Source organism: Rhinopithecus roxellana, unplaced genomic scaffold, assembly GCF_007565055.1.
Source record: "Rhinopithecus roxellana isolate Shanxi Qingling unplaced genomic scaffold, ASM756505v1 contig2097, whole genome shotgun sequence".
Taxonomy (NCBI): domain Eukaryota; kingdom Metazoa; phylum Chordata; class Mammalia; order Primates; family Cercopithecidae; genus Rhinopithecus; species Rhinopithecus roxellana.
Genome location: NW_022141945.1, coordinates 1 through 12,783, shown reverse-complemented (window position 1 = coordinate 12,783; position 12,783 = coordinate 1). Strand labels below are relative to the sequence as shown.

At 49.8% G+C, this 12,783-nt stretch overlaps 1 protein-coding gene across 5 annotated transcripts; it reads right to left on the bottom strand.

Annotated features, from left to right (window-relative positions):
• Window positions 1–1,130: 1,130 nt before the first annotated feature.
• LOC115895740 (ATP-dependent 6-phosphofructokinase, platelet type-like) lies at window positions 1,131–12,742 on the bottom strand. Of its 5 annotated transcripts, none has more exons than XR_004055867.1 (4): window positions 6,050–6,458; window positions 4,845–4,901; window positions 2,095–2,236; window positions 1,133–1,502 (listed from the first exon to the last, which is right to left on the bottom strand). XR_004055867.1 is itself a non-coding variant. In XM_030926358.1 (3 exons), exons 1-3 carry the CDS (start codon window positions 7,407–7,409, stop codon window positions 1,373–1,375), a joined length of 288 nt encoding a protein of 95 aa, XP_030782218.1. In that variant the 5' UTR covers window positions 7,410–12,741; the 3' UTR covers window positions 1,131–1,372. The 5 variants fall into 5 exon arrangements, 1 of the variants encoding a protein (XP_030782218.1); XR_004055866.1 differs by lacking the exon at window positions 6,050–6,458 and adding an exon at window positions 7,309–12,742 and having other exon boundaries at window positions 1,134–1,502; XM_030926358.1 differs by lacking the exons at window positions 2,095–2,236; window positions 6,050–6,458 and adding an exon at window positions 7,309–12,741 and having other exon boundaries at window positions 1,131–1,502.
• Between the last annotated feature and the right edge of the window lie 41 nt (window positions 12,743–12,783).

Here is a 12,783-nt window from a genome sequence, read left to right as displayed (position 1 = left end):
AGCTGAATATGAAAAGTCAGAAATGCTACCACTGTCTCCAAGAATATTGTGTCATTCTTAAGGTGTTGCCACTCACTGGCAAGTCAATCTTGAGTGACCAGGAAGACGTTCATTTAAATAGTCATGCACGAAATGCCAAGGATGCACCACATAGAATTTTCACTTTCTACTGACAGAAAAGCTTGTTTCACCTCATTAGTTCTAGAATATTTAAGAATCTAAAAATAAAGAGCAACTCTGACTTAACCTCTGCTTGAGTCATTATTTTAAGTAGCATTTAGGGCCTTTACTAAAAGAAGTAAAATGAAAAGGTACACAAAGGTGTCCCATGTCTGCCTGTGCTGATTTATGAAACTCTATCACACCGAGGCCCTGTGGGAGCGTCCTCCTAACAGACAGAAGTTCAACGGGGCGGCTGGATGGAAGCAGTCCTGAGAAGCAGGTGGGCTGGGGTGAGTAAGCGCTCACTTTGTCTTTACAGAGCCAGAAAGGAAAGCCTCCACGCCAGCTCTTCTTGGCCGTTGGACTCTGATTTCCCAAACAGCTTGTTTTTGGGGTCTCCTCTCCCCCAATACTCTCCACCCCCGCTTCTGAGGCACAGTGTGGTCTCTTGCAGACTAGAGCTAAGAGGCAGAAACGCTGTCCCGACAAGAGGGGGGGCCCGCGAGGGTGGCAGGGCTGTCACCCCAGCACCCATGTCTATTCTGGCAAGAGTCATCAGAGAATTCCAAATTAGGTCCCAGCGAGGACCGTGGCTTGGACTGGATGAGAAACTGGCTATCAGATTTTTTGAACCCCTACCTCGGTGGTTTTCACACGCAGCTAGGATTGCAATCAAGAGGCCTAGTAGATAAGATTCATGTGTTCTCTTTTACTTTCTAAGGAGAGCAGGAGCCTGGGGTCCAGGCCCAGGGTCCTGGCCTGCTGCTGTGGATGGAAACTGACACATGGCAATAAACACGGCGTTCCCTTTGGCCTGTGTAAACAACTGGCTTTTTTCTCCTTTTATGAGTTGTGCATAGTTCAGTGATCCCTACTAAGAATATTTTTATAATCTTTGCCCACAAAAGTGCTGAGAAAACCATTAGTAGCCACCCATAGATTGAGGTTTTAATCTCCTACTTAAAAAACTAAAACGGAGGACTGTTGCAGTTGTAGGCAAACATTTAATACACACATCTGAAAGCAAGAGACACAATCCACAGACAGCATGCACTGGAGCTGGTGGGGCACATGGGCGGTGACAGGTGCTTGCTGGTTAGGTATTAATGTCAATAATACTTTAATAAAGTGCTGACAAATAACTTAAGTGTTACAAAAACAGATGGTCCACGGTGAGTCCAGGTTGCAGGCACATGCAGGCAGGACTGGGTCAGACGCTCCAGGGCTGCACGTGCTCTAGCTGGCCTGAGTCTGACACGTCGTAGCTGGCCTTGTACTTGGCCAAGATCTTCATGAGGGGCCGCAGCTTGAGCCACCACTGTTCTTTGGGAATCCTGTGCCTGTGGAGGGAAGAGGGGACAGCAGTGAGGCTGAGAGATGCCATGGCCAGCACAGTGAGTGGTCTTGCCAGAAACACGGGGTTTGTAGGGTCGGCTGAATCAACTAGATGATAAAGCCAATTTCAGGGTCAAATGAAATCATTGTTTTTATATTTCTAAAAATTCTTCCCAAACACCTAGTGGTGGTTTCTTATTGTTGTTCTTTTGAGACAGAGTCTCACTCTGTCCCCAGGCTGGAGAGCACTGGTGCAATCTCAGCTCACTGCAACCTCTGCCTCCCGGGTTCAAGTGATTTCTCCTGCCTCAGCCTCCTGAGTAGCTGGGACTACAGGTGTATACCACCACGCCCGGCTAATTTTTGTATTTTTAGTAGAGTCGGGGTTTCACCATGTGGGCCAGGCTGGTCTTGATTCTCTTGACCTTGTGATCCACCCACCTAGTCCTCCCAAAGTGCTGGGATTATAGGTGTGAGCCACCGTGCCTGGCCAAGACCTAGTATTTTTTAACTGAGCTTCAGAAAAGCTAGTTCTTCAAACCCCTGAATGAGTTGCCAAAAGCAACAGCAATGGCCATTCCCCTGTCCTGTACTCACATTGGCTGGGTTTGCTAAGGCAATAAAACTCCGATTTACTCAAAATCCGTTTGCTTCCTCAGCTCTGCCACAGGTTGAAAAATAACGTTTCTTTTGCTTATTCCCAGCACACAAATGGAATCATCAGTGGTCAATTTTTTTCCTATAAAAGATTTAAAAAAAGATTAACAACACCCTGTCACATGGGCAGGTGGGAGAGCAGAATCATGGGGCGAGATGAAAAGTGAGATTCCTGGCAACCATGCTGAACCTGGTCTGGAAGCCCCGGGGAGGCCAAGAATGGCCCAGAACAGCCAACAACCGCGCAGTGTGGCCAGTGCCCCGGCCTGGACTTGTGCAGCTCTGCTCTTGTAGGATCGCTCTGATGCTTTCCTGGAAAGCAGCTTTTGTTTTTCCTCTCAGTGGAGAGAATTTTTCACTAAATAGTGGAATAGGGAAATTACCTTAAGAAATTGATGCTCACGAATACACACACTGAGGTGTAAGAAACATCCATAGCTAAATTAGCAAAAGAAAATTGATGTAGAGAGAATCAGTTCTTCAAAAAGACAAACCCATTGAAACTATTCACATCACTGTTTTTTGTAGACTGTCATTCTTCTAAGTCAGACATTGGCAGTGATAATGGTTTGCCCTAATAAAAGCACACATCTGGTATGACTGAAGAAAGTTGGGGGGGTGGGGGTGAGAAAGACGCTGGCACAAATAGCCACTCAGGAATGAGTGGGGACCAGCCACGTTGGAACCATTAACAAGAGTATTATACAAAATGTCATGTTTTTTAAAACTTTTCAGTTTATCTAAAGATTTGTTAGAATATGTAACTTACAAAACTGATTTAAGGAAAAACATGCATAGTTCTACAAACATGAACAATTCATTCAGCAGCCAAATCTTCCTCAAAACTGGAAGTTCTGATGGATGGAGTCACAAGGAGGTTGTCCTAACAAACACCCCAAAAATAGAAGGCCCCACTTAAACTGTGAGGGAAACTGTGGGCTGACGCTCAGGATCTCCAGAGCAAAAAGCCTGCACAAAAGAGCTTCAGGTTGAATCTAGCAGTGATAAAAGAGAACATGTCACCCACACCCAAGCTGACCTTATCCCAGAAATCCAAGGTTGGTTAAATAGCAATGCTCAGAGACCAGCAGGAGTTAGAACATCACACGCAGCTCAGTACTGAACTGAAGAAGGAACCAGCACCCTACTTCTCCCCGATAGGACACATTTTCACCAAGGCAGACTGCCTCCCTCCCCAGACCCCTTATCTCTGCACTGGGCCTCCTTGAGTTTTGCAGTAATCCACTCCACAGCTCTGGCAGAGATTTTGGTTCCAAAGTTTCTATCAAATGGAGAGGGTGCCCCACCCTGTTGGTGGTTAGAGTCATATGAAATATCAGTTATACAGTAACACTTTGCTGTTCAATAGAAATGATGATTTCTATTTCACAGAATTCACGTTTTTGTTTCCAGGTCTTTATGGATAGCTGGAACAGAACAAAACAAAATCTGTGTTTCCTGTAGCCTGAACTCAGTCTGTTAAGCAAAAGTGTCAAGTGTTCCCCCTGCCCAGTCAGAGGAGGATTTTAATAAATGGAACGAGTCAACTAACAGTCTCCAATATTTTAAAATCTTCAATCAGGATTTCATAAACTCATCTGGGGTGGGGATGGGTCGCAGCTCTAAGAATCTGATAACCGTTGTGGATTCTTTAACAAAATCACACATACGCCTACTATTTCATTATCATTTCAGGGGATTCATCAGCTCTCTGGAATAAATTCACGGGCTCTGGTTTAAAAGTATAAAGAATAGGAGGTGGTGAGGAAGGAGTGTGTGCGAGTTAGGATTGCTGGACCGCTGTGTCCCAGGCTCAGCTCACAACACGCGTGTGCCTGCATGCAGCTCATTCCAGTTCATTCTGATTTGGTGGTGAGAGTCAAGTATATTACATGTCTGATAATCCATTTTAAATCTTAGGAAGCTCCAGTTTTTAACTTGATGAAGTGTTTAATTTGAATAAGCATTTCCAAGTAATGGGGTTGTCACTGTTTTCGTGAAAGCTGACAGTTCCCTAAAAATCCCCATTACTCAAACCTCACCAACAAAAGAATCCTAAAGCTGGTGATGTCTGGCATGACTTAAAAGTTTAGATGTTTTGGCTGGGCACGGTGGAGATCATGCCTGTAATCCTACCACTTTGGGAGGCTAAGGTTGGCAAATCACCTGAGGTCAGGAGTTTGAGACCAGCCTGGCCAATGCAGTGAAACTCCATCTCTATTGAAAATACAAAAATTAGTTGGGCATGGTGGTGGGCACCTGTACTCCCATTTACTCAGAAGGCTGAGGCAGGAGAATCTCTTGAACCTGGAAGAGGTGGAGGTTGCAGTGAGCCAAGATTGCGCCACTGCACTCCAGCCTGGGCAACAGAGCAAGACTCTGTCTCAAAAAAAAAAAAAAATCTCCCAGCTAACTGGGTGTATACGTATACTCCAGATTGTTTTGTTGTATAGTGACAACATATGCGACACAAAATGCTACACAACAAACCAACACAGGATGTTGATTTAGTTGTCTAAATGTGGGCAAGTCTTTAGAACAATGCACCACGACTCTCTTCTGCATCTGCTCAGTGTGTAGTGACTCCAGCCGCAAAGACATTACCACTTATCCAGCCCAAAGTCACAGACCAGAATCTAAGAACCGCGGTGTGACGGTGACCGTAAGATCAGCCCTGGTCTCTCACTCACCTGAGCACAAGGCCCCTCTGGATGGTGGTCTTCATTTTCTCCGTCAGGTGCTCCACACTGGATTGGAAAAGAGCATTTTGTTAATCAGAAAATAAACTTCTGCTAAGCACCTACTGTGTGCCAGGCCCTGCAGGGCGGGAAGTGCCAACCACGCGTGGTGGTGAGCATGGCCAAGGAGGCTGCAAGCTCTCACGGCTCGGGTCTCGGGGAGCCTCCCCTAGGCGGGGAGAGCACATCTGCAGCGATGAATGCTGAGCGCAGGGCACGGTGAGCAGCCCTCACGGGGGCCACTCGAAACGCCTTCCTGAATCAACACGGTCCCTCTGAAGATGTTAATTCCGTGACTGGCCTAGTGCTCATTCATGGCTCTATTGCTCCTTATTTATTTTCATGACGATGTTCTCTCAGTGCTCTCAGAGGAAAGGAGCGACCTGTGGCCTTTCTATGGAATCTCCTGTGACGACCTGATGAACAGTGTCTGACCAAAGAATTTTGTAGAGTCTCATTCACACAGAGATTTCTTAAGGAACAGATTGTCTTAGAAAAGAGTAACATCCTATATCAGGTCATCTTGCGAGGATTACAAGAGGGAAGTAATTCTCTAATGACTCATCCTAAGAAAATGGAGATTTTTTACATCTAATCAATCTGTCACTGGGCACGGTGGCAGAATTTCACAAAGTAGGAGGCTGGGTGCAGTCGCTCATGCCTGTAATCACAGCTCTTTAGGAGGCCAAGGCAGGTAGATTGCCTGAGGTCAGGAGTTTGAGACCAGCCTGGCCAACATGGTGAAACACCGTCTCTACTAAAAATACAAAAATTAGCTGGGCATGGTGGCAGGTGCTGTAGTCCCCCCTACTTGGGAGGCTGAGGCCAGGAGAATCACTTGAACCCAGGAGGCTGAAGTTGCAGTGAGCTGAGATTGTGCCACTGCACTCCAGCCTGGGTGACAGAGCGAGACTCCATCTCAACAACAACAACAACCAATCATAATTTCTCTTCTTAAACTCTTGCCAGGTTGAATGCTGGTGAGGCAGGATCTTTGGACAGATTTCTGAAATACAGTCATGAGTCACATAACAGGGGGATATGTTCTGAGAAATGCATTGCTAGGTGACTTGAACCTTGTGCAAACATCCTACAGTTAACTGTCACAAACCCAGGAGGCAGGGCCTGCCGCACAGCTGTTGCTCCTGGCTACAAACCTGAATGTCTGGGACTGTTGAATACTGCAGGCAATTGTGTATCTACGTATGTCTAGATGTAGAAAAGCACAGTAAAAATAAAATATACATATGTATATAATATATATATTTAATATATATAGTCTTTCTATAAAAGATAAATAACAGTGCACCTGTTTGGGGCAGCCCCAGTATCATCTTTTGGGACCCACCGCTGACAGAAGCATCGCAATGCAGTGAATGACTCCACAAGTATTTAATTTCACACAGTGAAGAAACTCGTGATTCACATGTCACATAATTAGTGACAACACCAAGGCCCTTTTTACTTGATCTATTTGGCTCAGAAACAAGTAACATCCTAACCTTTTAAAAGACAATGGTGCTGGGCACGGTGGCTCACGCCTGTAATCCCAGCACTTTGGAAGGCCAAGATGGGCAGATCACGAGATCAGGAGTTCGAAACCAGCCTGACCAACATGGTGAAATCCCATCTCTATTAAAAATACAAAAATTATCAGGGCATGGTGGCATGCACCTGTATTCCCAACTACTCGGAAATCTGAGGCAGAAGAATTGCTTGAACCTGGGAATCGGAGGTTGCAGTGAGCCGAGATCGTGCCACTGCACTCCAGCCTGGGTTGCAGAGCAATATATAATATTATATATTTATTTATACAACTAACTAAAGACAATTGTTCAAGTTGCATTTTATCTACCAAGGCCTGTCATCCTGCATGGAGTTTAGCAACTTTGAACACTGCAGTGTCCAGGCCTGGATTCTGCTGTGCCGTCGAAGCAGGGGCAGATCCCAGGGTCGGTGACACCCTTCCTTAAAAGAGCCACAGTGCCAAGAAACCACGGCCGTGTCTGTGTCTGTTTAGAGGCAGATGCAGCATCAGAGGCCTCAAGATTTAAAAGAAGCTGCAGCAAGCTTCAGAGCCAGTCACAGACGTGGGTGGTGACTGTCAGCGGAGGCACTCAAATCGTTTGTGACAGAAGTGAGAAAACATTAATTACACAACAGACTACATCAAACAAACAAGCTTGTGTTTCACACACGAGACTAAAAGGTGTCCTCAACCAGGCACGTCCGCCGTCACCTGACACTCGGGAGAGGCACCTGGGCGATGCAAAGGGCATCAAGCGTGGCATGTTCTGTAGCACCTCCGTCTCCATGCCCCCTTGAAAAGCAAACCACCCTAAACACAATGTTTCACTCCGCAGCACTGACAGGATCCAAAGGGGACGGTCCCCCAAGGCCAGCCCCCATCACATACCTGCAGATCCCTGATGTCGACGGGCTCTTCAAAAATGTAGACAGCATCAGCTCCAGCCGCGAGCCCCCCGTGTTGGCCAGGTAGCCACAGTAGCCGCCCATGGACTTGATGATGAACACACGCCACTTGGTTCTGCTGGCGGACTGCTTGATGTGGCCACAGTTACTCCATCCCAGGGTGCACCCACCATCCCAGAGCTAACCGATGAGTGAGTGCAGCAAGGCCCCCTACTGTGCCTGAGCATGTGGTCCCAGCATCGCAGAGGTGAAGGGTGTGCAGCAGCCGGGATGTGCCTTCGGAGTGGGTGTGAACATGCCCCCACCCCACCCCACCACGGCAGCCACCTGGAGGTGACCTCGATGACCTGTGGTGGGGGCCTGGCCATCTGCCACTCCCTTCTCCCAGGCCCCAAAGGAGGAGACTGAAAAGACGACCCCACAAGCCAGCTCACTCCACGCTGCTCTCTGACTGTCCCTGCTGAAGCAGCTTTCACCAGACACAGACACCGTTAGGTGTGAGCTGAGAAGTTAGGGGGCTGTCACCTGCCAGCTTAGCCCACGGGGACAGCTGTGATCTTCTATTTTCTTCTGCTAAAGCTCCCTGTGATTTTAGAGCTGTGGCCATCTTCCATCCATCGGTGAATGTTACATTTGTAGAAACTCTACTCAAAAGCAGACGGTGGTTCTTAGACCCAGGCACCTGGGGATGTCTTTCGGATGCATAGGCATCAGGTCCCAGAGCGAAATGTCTGCCATCTGCCCTCCACAAGGAACCAAGCTCAGCGGGGAGAAAAACAGCAGAGAAATGCATCGGCCGCCTTCCCACCCACACACCAGTCTGGGCTGCAGCGCCCTCTCCTGGGACTCTGCAAAGCCTCTGCCTGGGCCTTAGCTCCCACCCCGGCACCCTGCAATCTGTTCACACAGACTGGAGACCCATCTATAAAAAACGTTAATCTGATCCAGTCATTCCAAACCCTTTGCTCACTTCAAGTACACGTCAAGCCTTTCTCGGGAATCCCTGGCCTCACCTGCTTCTGACACCAGGTCCCGCTCTAGCTCCAGCCACCCCAGGTCCTCCTGGGGCCTCTGGATATGCTGGACGCTGTGTGCATCACATTCAGGCACAGTGGTGGGTGGGAGAGCCGCCCCCAAAGGAATCCTGGTCCTAATGTCTGAAACCTGAGAATGTTCTCTCATGTGGTGATAAAGGTGAATCCTGAGGACTACCCAGGTGGGCCCTAAGTGCCACCACTTGCATCGGCAGATGAGGGGTGCAGAGGCTGAAGGCCCTGGAGCAGGATGCTGCACACCCATATGGGAGGAGGCGGTGCCAGGGAACAAGGCGTGCAAGGCCCGCAGCTCTGGGCACCTGAATGGGCCACGAGGGACTCTCCTGGAGCAAACACTGTGGCCTCAGCCCATGGCTCCTGCCCTCCAGAGCTGTGCGAGAGTGAGTATTATTTTCCAGCCCCAGGTGTGTGGTCAGGGTCACAGCAGCCACGGGACACACACAGGCACCTTCCTCAGCTCTGACCCAGAGGGAAATGTCATTTCCTCACGAAAACGCTGCCTGGTTTCTAGGATGGCAAAGTTCCCTCTGTCAGGGGCTCTCGGGGCACCCCATGTCCTCTCTTCATAGAAATCACCCCGGTGTCTCTCCCTGCAGTTACCTTGTGGTTATTTGACTTGCAGTCCTCACTAGGCTGCAAATTCCATGAGGGCAGGAACTGTGGGCAGGATTCACACCACTGCACCATCAGCAGGACCTGGCCGAGTCCCCACAGCAGGCACTCAAGAAATGCTTGTCTCTGAATGACATAAGCAAAGTATTCTCCAGCCAGCCAGCCAGCCATCTGTCCGTCCATCTGTCCTGGTCAAGAGCTGATCCTGCAGGATTCCCTAACCGGCCTCCATGGGACTCAGCCAAGAGTAAAAGCATGAAGTGGGGTTGTGAACTTGAGACTGGGAGCCACATGAGAGTCTATACACCAAAGTTTAACATCCACTGGGAAATTTTCACCTGAGTACTTCAGATGAAATTTAAAAGCGCACTTTGTTGAATAAACACAGGCTTGATTAAACCATTCCAACCTATACTTCGTTTCTTTGGCAGATTCTTTTCCTCCCAAAATAACTGGTTGATGTATTCAAAAGTGAACATGGGCTCTAGTTAGAAGGCCACTTTGCATTGTGTAGAAGCCGAGATGGGGAGAAAAACAGACAATGGGAAGAATTTCCGTCTTTGTGCTTAGGAAGGACAGAGAACAGAAACCCGTCAAGGGTCCAAAGAGCCCACAACTGCCTTCTTGAAGGGCCAGTGCAGAATTCTGAGGATTTTACTGTTCCACCTGTACTGGGTCTCTCTCTAATTGCGATCTAAGACTTAAGATGCCGTAAGGCTTTAAGACTTGCCCTTTGTCTTAGACAATCCTGGGCATGGGAAGGAAAACGTGGGTGGGGCACCAGGACTCCCAGAGGCACAAAGACTCATGGGTTATTTTTCCAACTGAATCTCCCCTGCAGCCAACCCTGAGGTGGGGAATTACTGTCACTCATTCAAAGAATGACATCAACCGCTTAATGACAAAAGAATTCTGCGGGTAAGCAGCTCTCCCAAGAGGCTGATTTGTGCCTGAGCGTGTCTGAGTTCTGGTCACGCCAGGCTGCTGCTGTGGGTACATGGAACAGCACAGCCCTGACACCTGAGCCACACCTCCGACCGTGTGCTCCTCTGAGTGTAAACGCAGTGACAGCTGGGACGGAAGAGTCCGCCTCTGCTAGAGCTCAGATACAGCTTTCCTGGACTCTCTCCTCATTACCTAGATGGCATCTGAAGCCTGAATTAGCTTCTAAAAATAGCAAGTCACTCTGACGGTGCCTCAGGCAATTAGTCAAAGCAGCACTGACAAGAAGGCAGCCGATCCCAAGCATGGGCCTGCGTGGACAGCAGCTGTGAGTGGCACTCATCAGGCAGAGCCTGTGACCTCAGCCATTCTTACCACACAATGGGATGTGTCTGGCAGACACAACTCCCTACAAGGGCACACACATGATCCTGCTAGGAAATTCCCTAAGGAGTCCCATGGGAGCGAGAGCCCCAGGCTACAGTTCAAACATCACCAGCACTTTGCTCCATGGGTGTGGTGTTAAGAAACATAAATTGGTGGTGAAAGATAAGACGGCGTTTGCTACAGCGTTAAGGTAGAAAAAAGCCACTGACTTCTCTGTGAGAACCACCTTCCTCTGTGAATCTGCATGGAGGCCAGTCTTCCCATGACAGGTATCCCTCACGGCAGCCGAGCCTCTACTGATGTCAGTGGCCAGACGCGGCAGGGGGTCGGGGTCCCCTCCCTGCTACAGCAAGGGACCTGCAGCAAAGCACAGCCGCTGGCCGGGGTAGTGCTGCGCCGTGTACGGGGTGCGAGGGTGGAAGGACGTGTGGACATCTACAAGGTGCTAAAGGAGAGCAAAGCCAGCGATGGCCAGACCCTAACGGCATTCAATGAACAGGAGTCAAGCACGGGGCACAAGGAAGTCCAGGGAACGAGCCGTTGCCAACCTCTGCAAAGAAAGCACATCACCAGGGAACGCGACAGGGAGAAGCCCAGGAGAGAGATGGCCTTCAGCTCGAGTGGGAGGCACAGGAGGCTGCAGCCGACCTCAAGGCTCCTCCGCTCCCTTCCCTGGAATACAACTCAATTCTGAAGGAAGACCCAGAACAGAAATGCTGTTTTACGAGCTTAAGTGCCAAGCTGAACTAAGGAGTCTCCAACTGGGCTAGGAGTTATCATCACTAACTCTGGAGCTGGTTTGGATGTGAACATCTAAGGTAAAGGCCAGTGGCTTCTCTTCAGGAGGCACCAGGCGGCCCAGCCACTGACATGAACCCAAGAGCCAAGGGGGCCACAGACCCATCTGCAACTGAGGACCCTCTCTGGGTCAGCTTATCAGAGACAGGAAGGGCCACCATGCGGGTGTCAGCAACACGCCCATGTCTGGAAGAATCCATTACTCACAAAGCACATTTGGTGAAACTGCCTGCCCAGGAGGACATGATTATGGCACTCTAAAGAACCTTTCGTCTCACCAGGAGAGCTGGGGTTCAAGGGACTGGACCCCGGGGGCACACTCACCTCTGACACCTCCTAAAAAAAAAGCCACCTCCTAAAAAAAAAAATCTAAAAAAAAAAAACTTCCTAAAAAAAAAGCCACTCGCCTCTGGCACATCCTAAATCTGCATTCCAGCAAGTGCTCAGAGACGTACCCTGTGCCAGACCCGTCCACCCAGGACGGCAGCAGGGCTCATGCAACCAGCACCTAGGCAGCTGGCAAAGCAAACGCGGGGTGAAAACGTCATCCCAGGCACTGCTTCCCAGAGCCCCTCAGCAAGAAAAACAGAGGTGGGACAGAACCGAGGGCCGACTCGAGGCTGGGGAGCCACAGACCCGCACATCTCAGTCATCGGACATACTCTGCTGCAGACAGAGCCCAGCCCAGGGAGAGGCCAGCACCGAGATCATCGTGCCGGCTCCACGGGCCAGCGTCCTCCAGGGCTGCAAGTTTGTGGTCACAGCTTCAGAATCCGGTTCCAGAATCTTCCGGAACCAAAGACACACCAAACTCTAAAGCTGCCAGGACAGCAGGGCCCAGGAGCAGGCTCAGGGGAGGACCAGGTAGAAACCCCACACACAGCACACACGTGTGCATGCTTGCTCCACACACGCCACCCCTTCACCCAATACTATACAGGCAAACGCATCTATGTGCTCCATACACACCCTCGAATACACTCACCAAATGTCATGCGTGTACACACTCCACACGCCCTCAAATACACGACACACGCATGAACATGCTCACTCCACACACACCCGCTAAATACACTAACCACACACGCACAAACGTGACACACGTGCACACTCATTCCAGACATCACACCCCTCACCAAGTACACAGGCGCACACATCCCCAAGTCCAGAACCCGCAGACTCCACAAGCTTTGGTTTCGCCCACTGTTTCTCTCATCACATGAGATCCACACACAGGTGTCACTTACTGACATCTAACACCCGGGGAGGCCCTTAGACAGAACCACAGTCACAAGTCGGCTTCACTCAGGCATGCATCCTCAGCCTCCTGAAGCCACCTCCTGTCCCCACGGGGAGGGGGGCCGAGACCGAGGACGTCACTGGGCTTACAGATCCCCAGGCTGGCCACCCAGCGAAATCAGGAGGGCTCAGCCACGGCCGGCCCTGGAGGGAGACGGGTAGTGGCTCAGATATGTGGAACACGGGTCCTCATTTCCATACGGCATCACCTACCACAGCGTCAGGTGAAACCCAGCGGTTTGGCATTCCAGGGAGAGACAGTCCTGGAATTACAAGGGAAGCTTTTTACTTCTCCCCTCTGAACACATGAGGTCCATGGTCCCCCATGACATCAAACCCAGGGAATTGGAATGTTGACTGAGGAA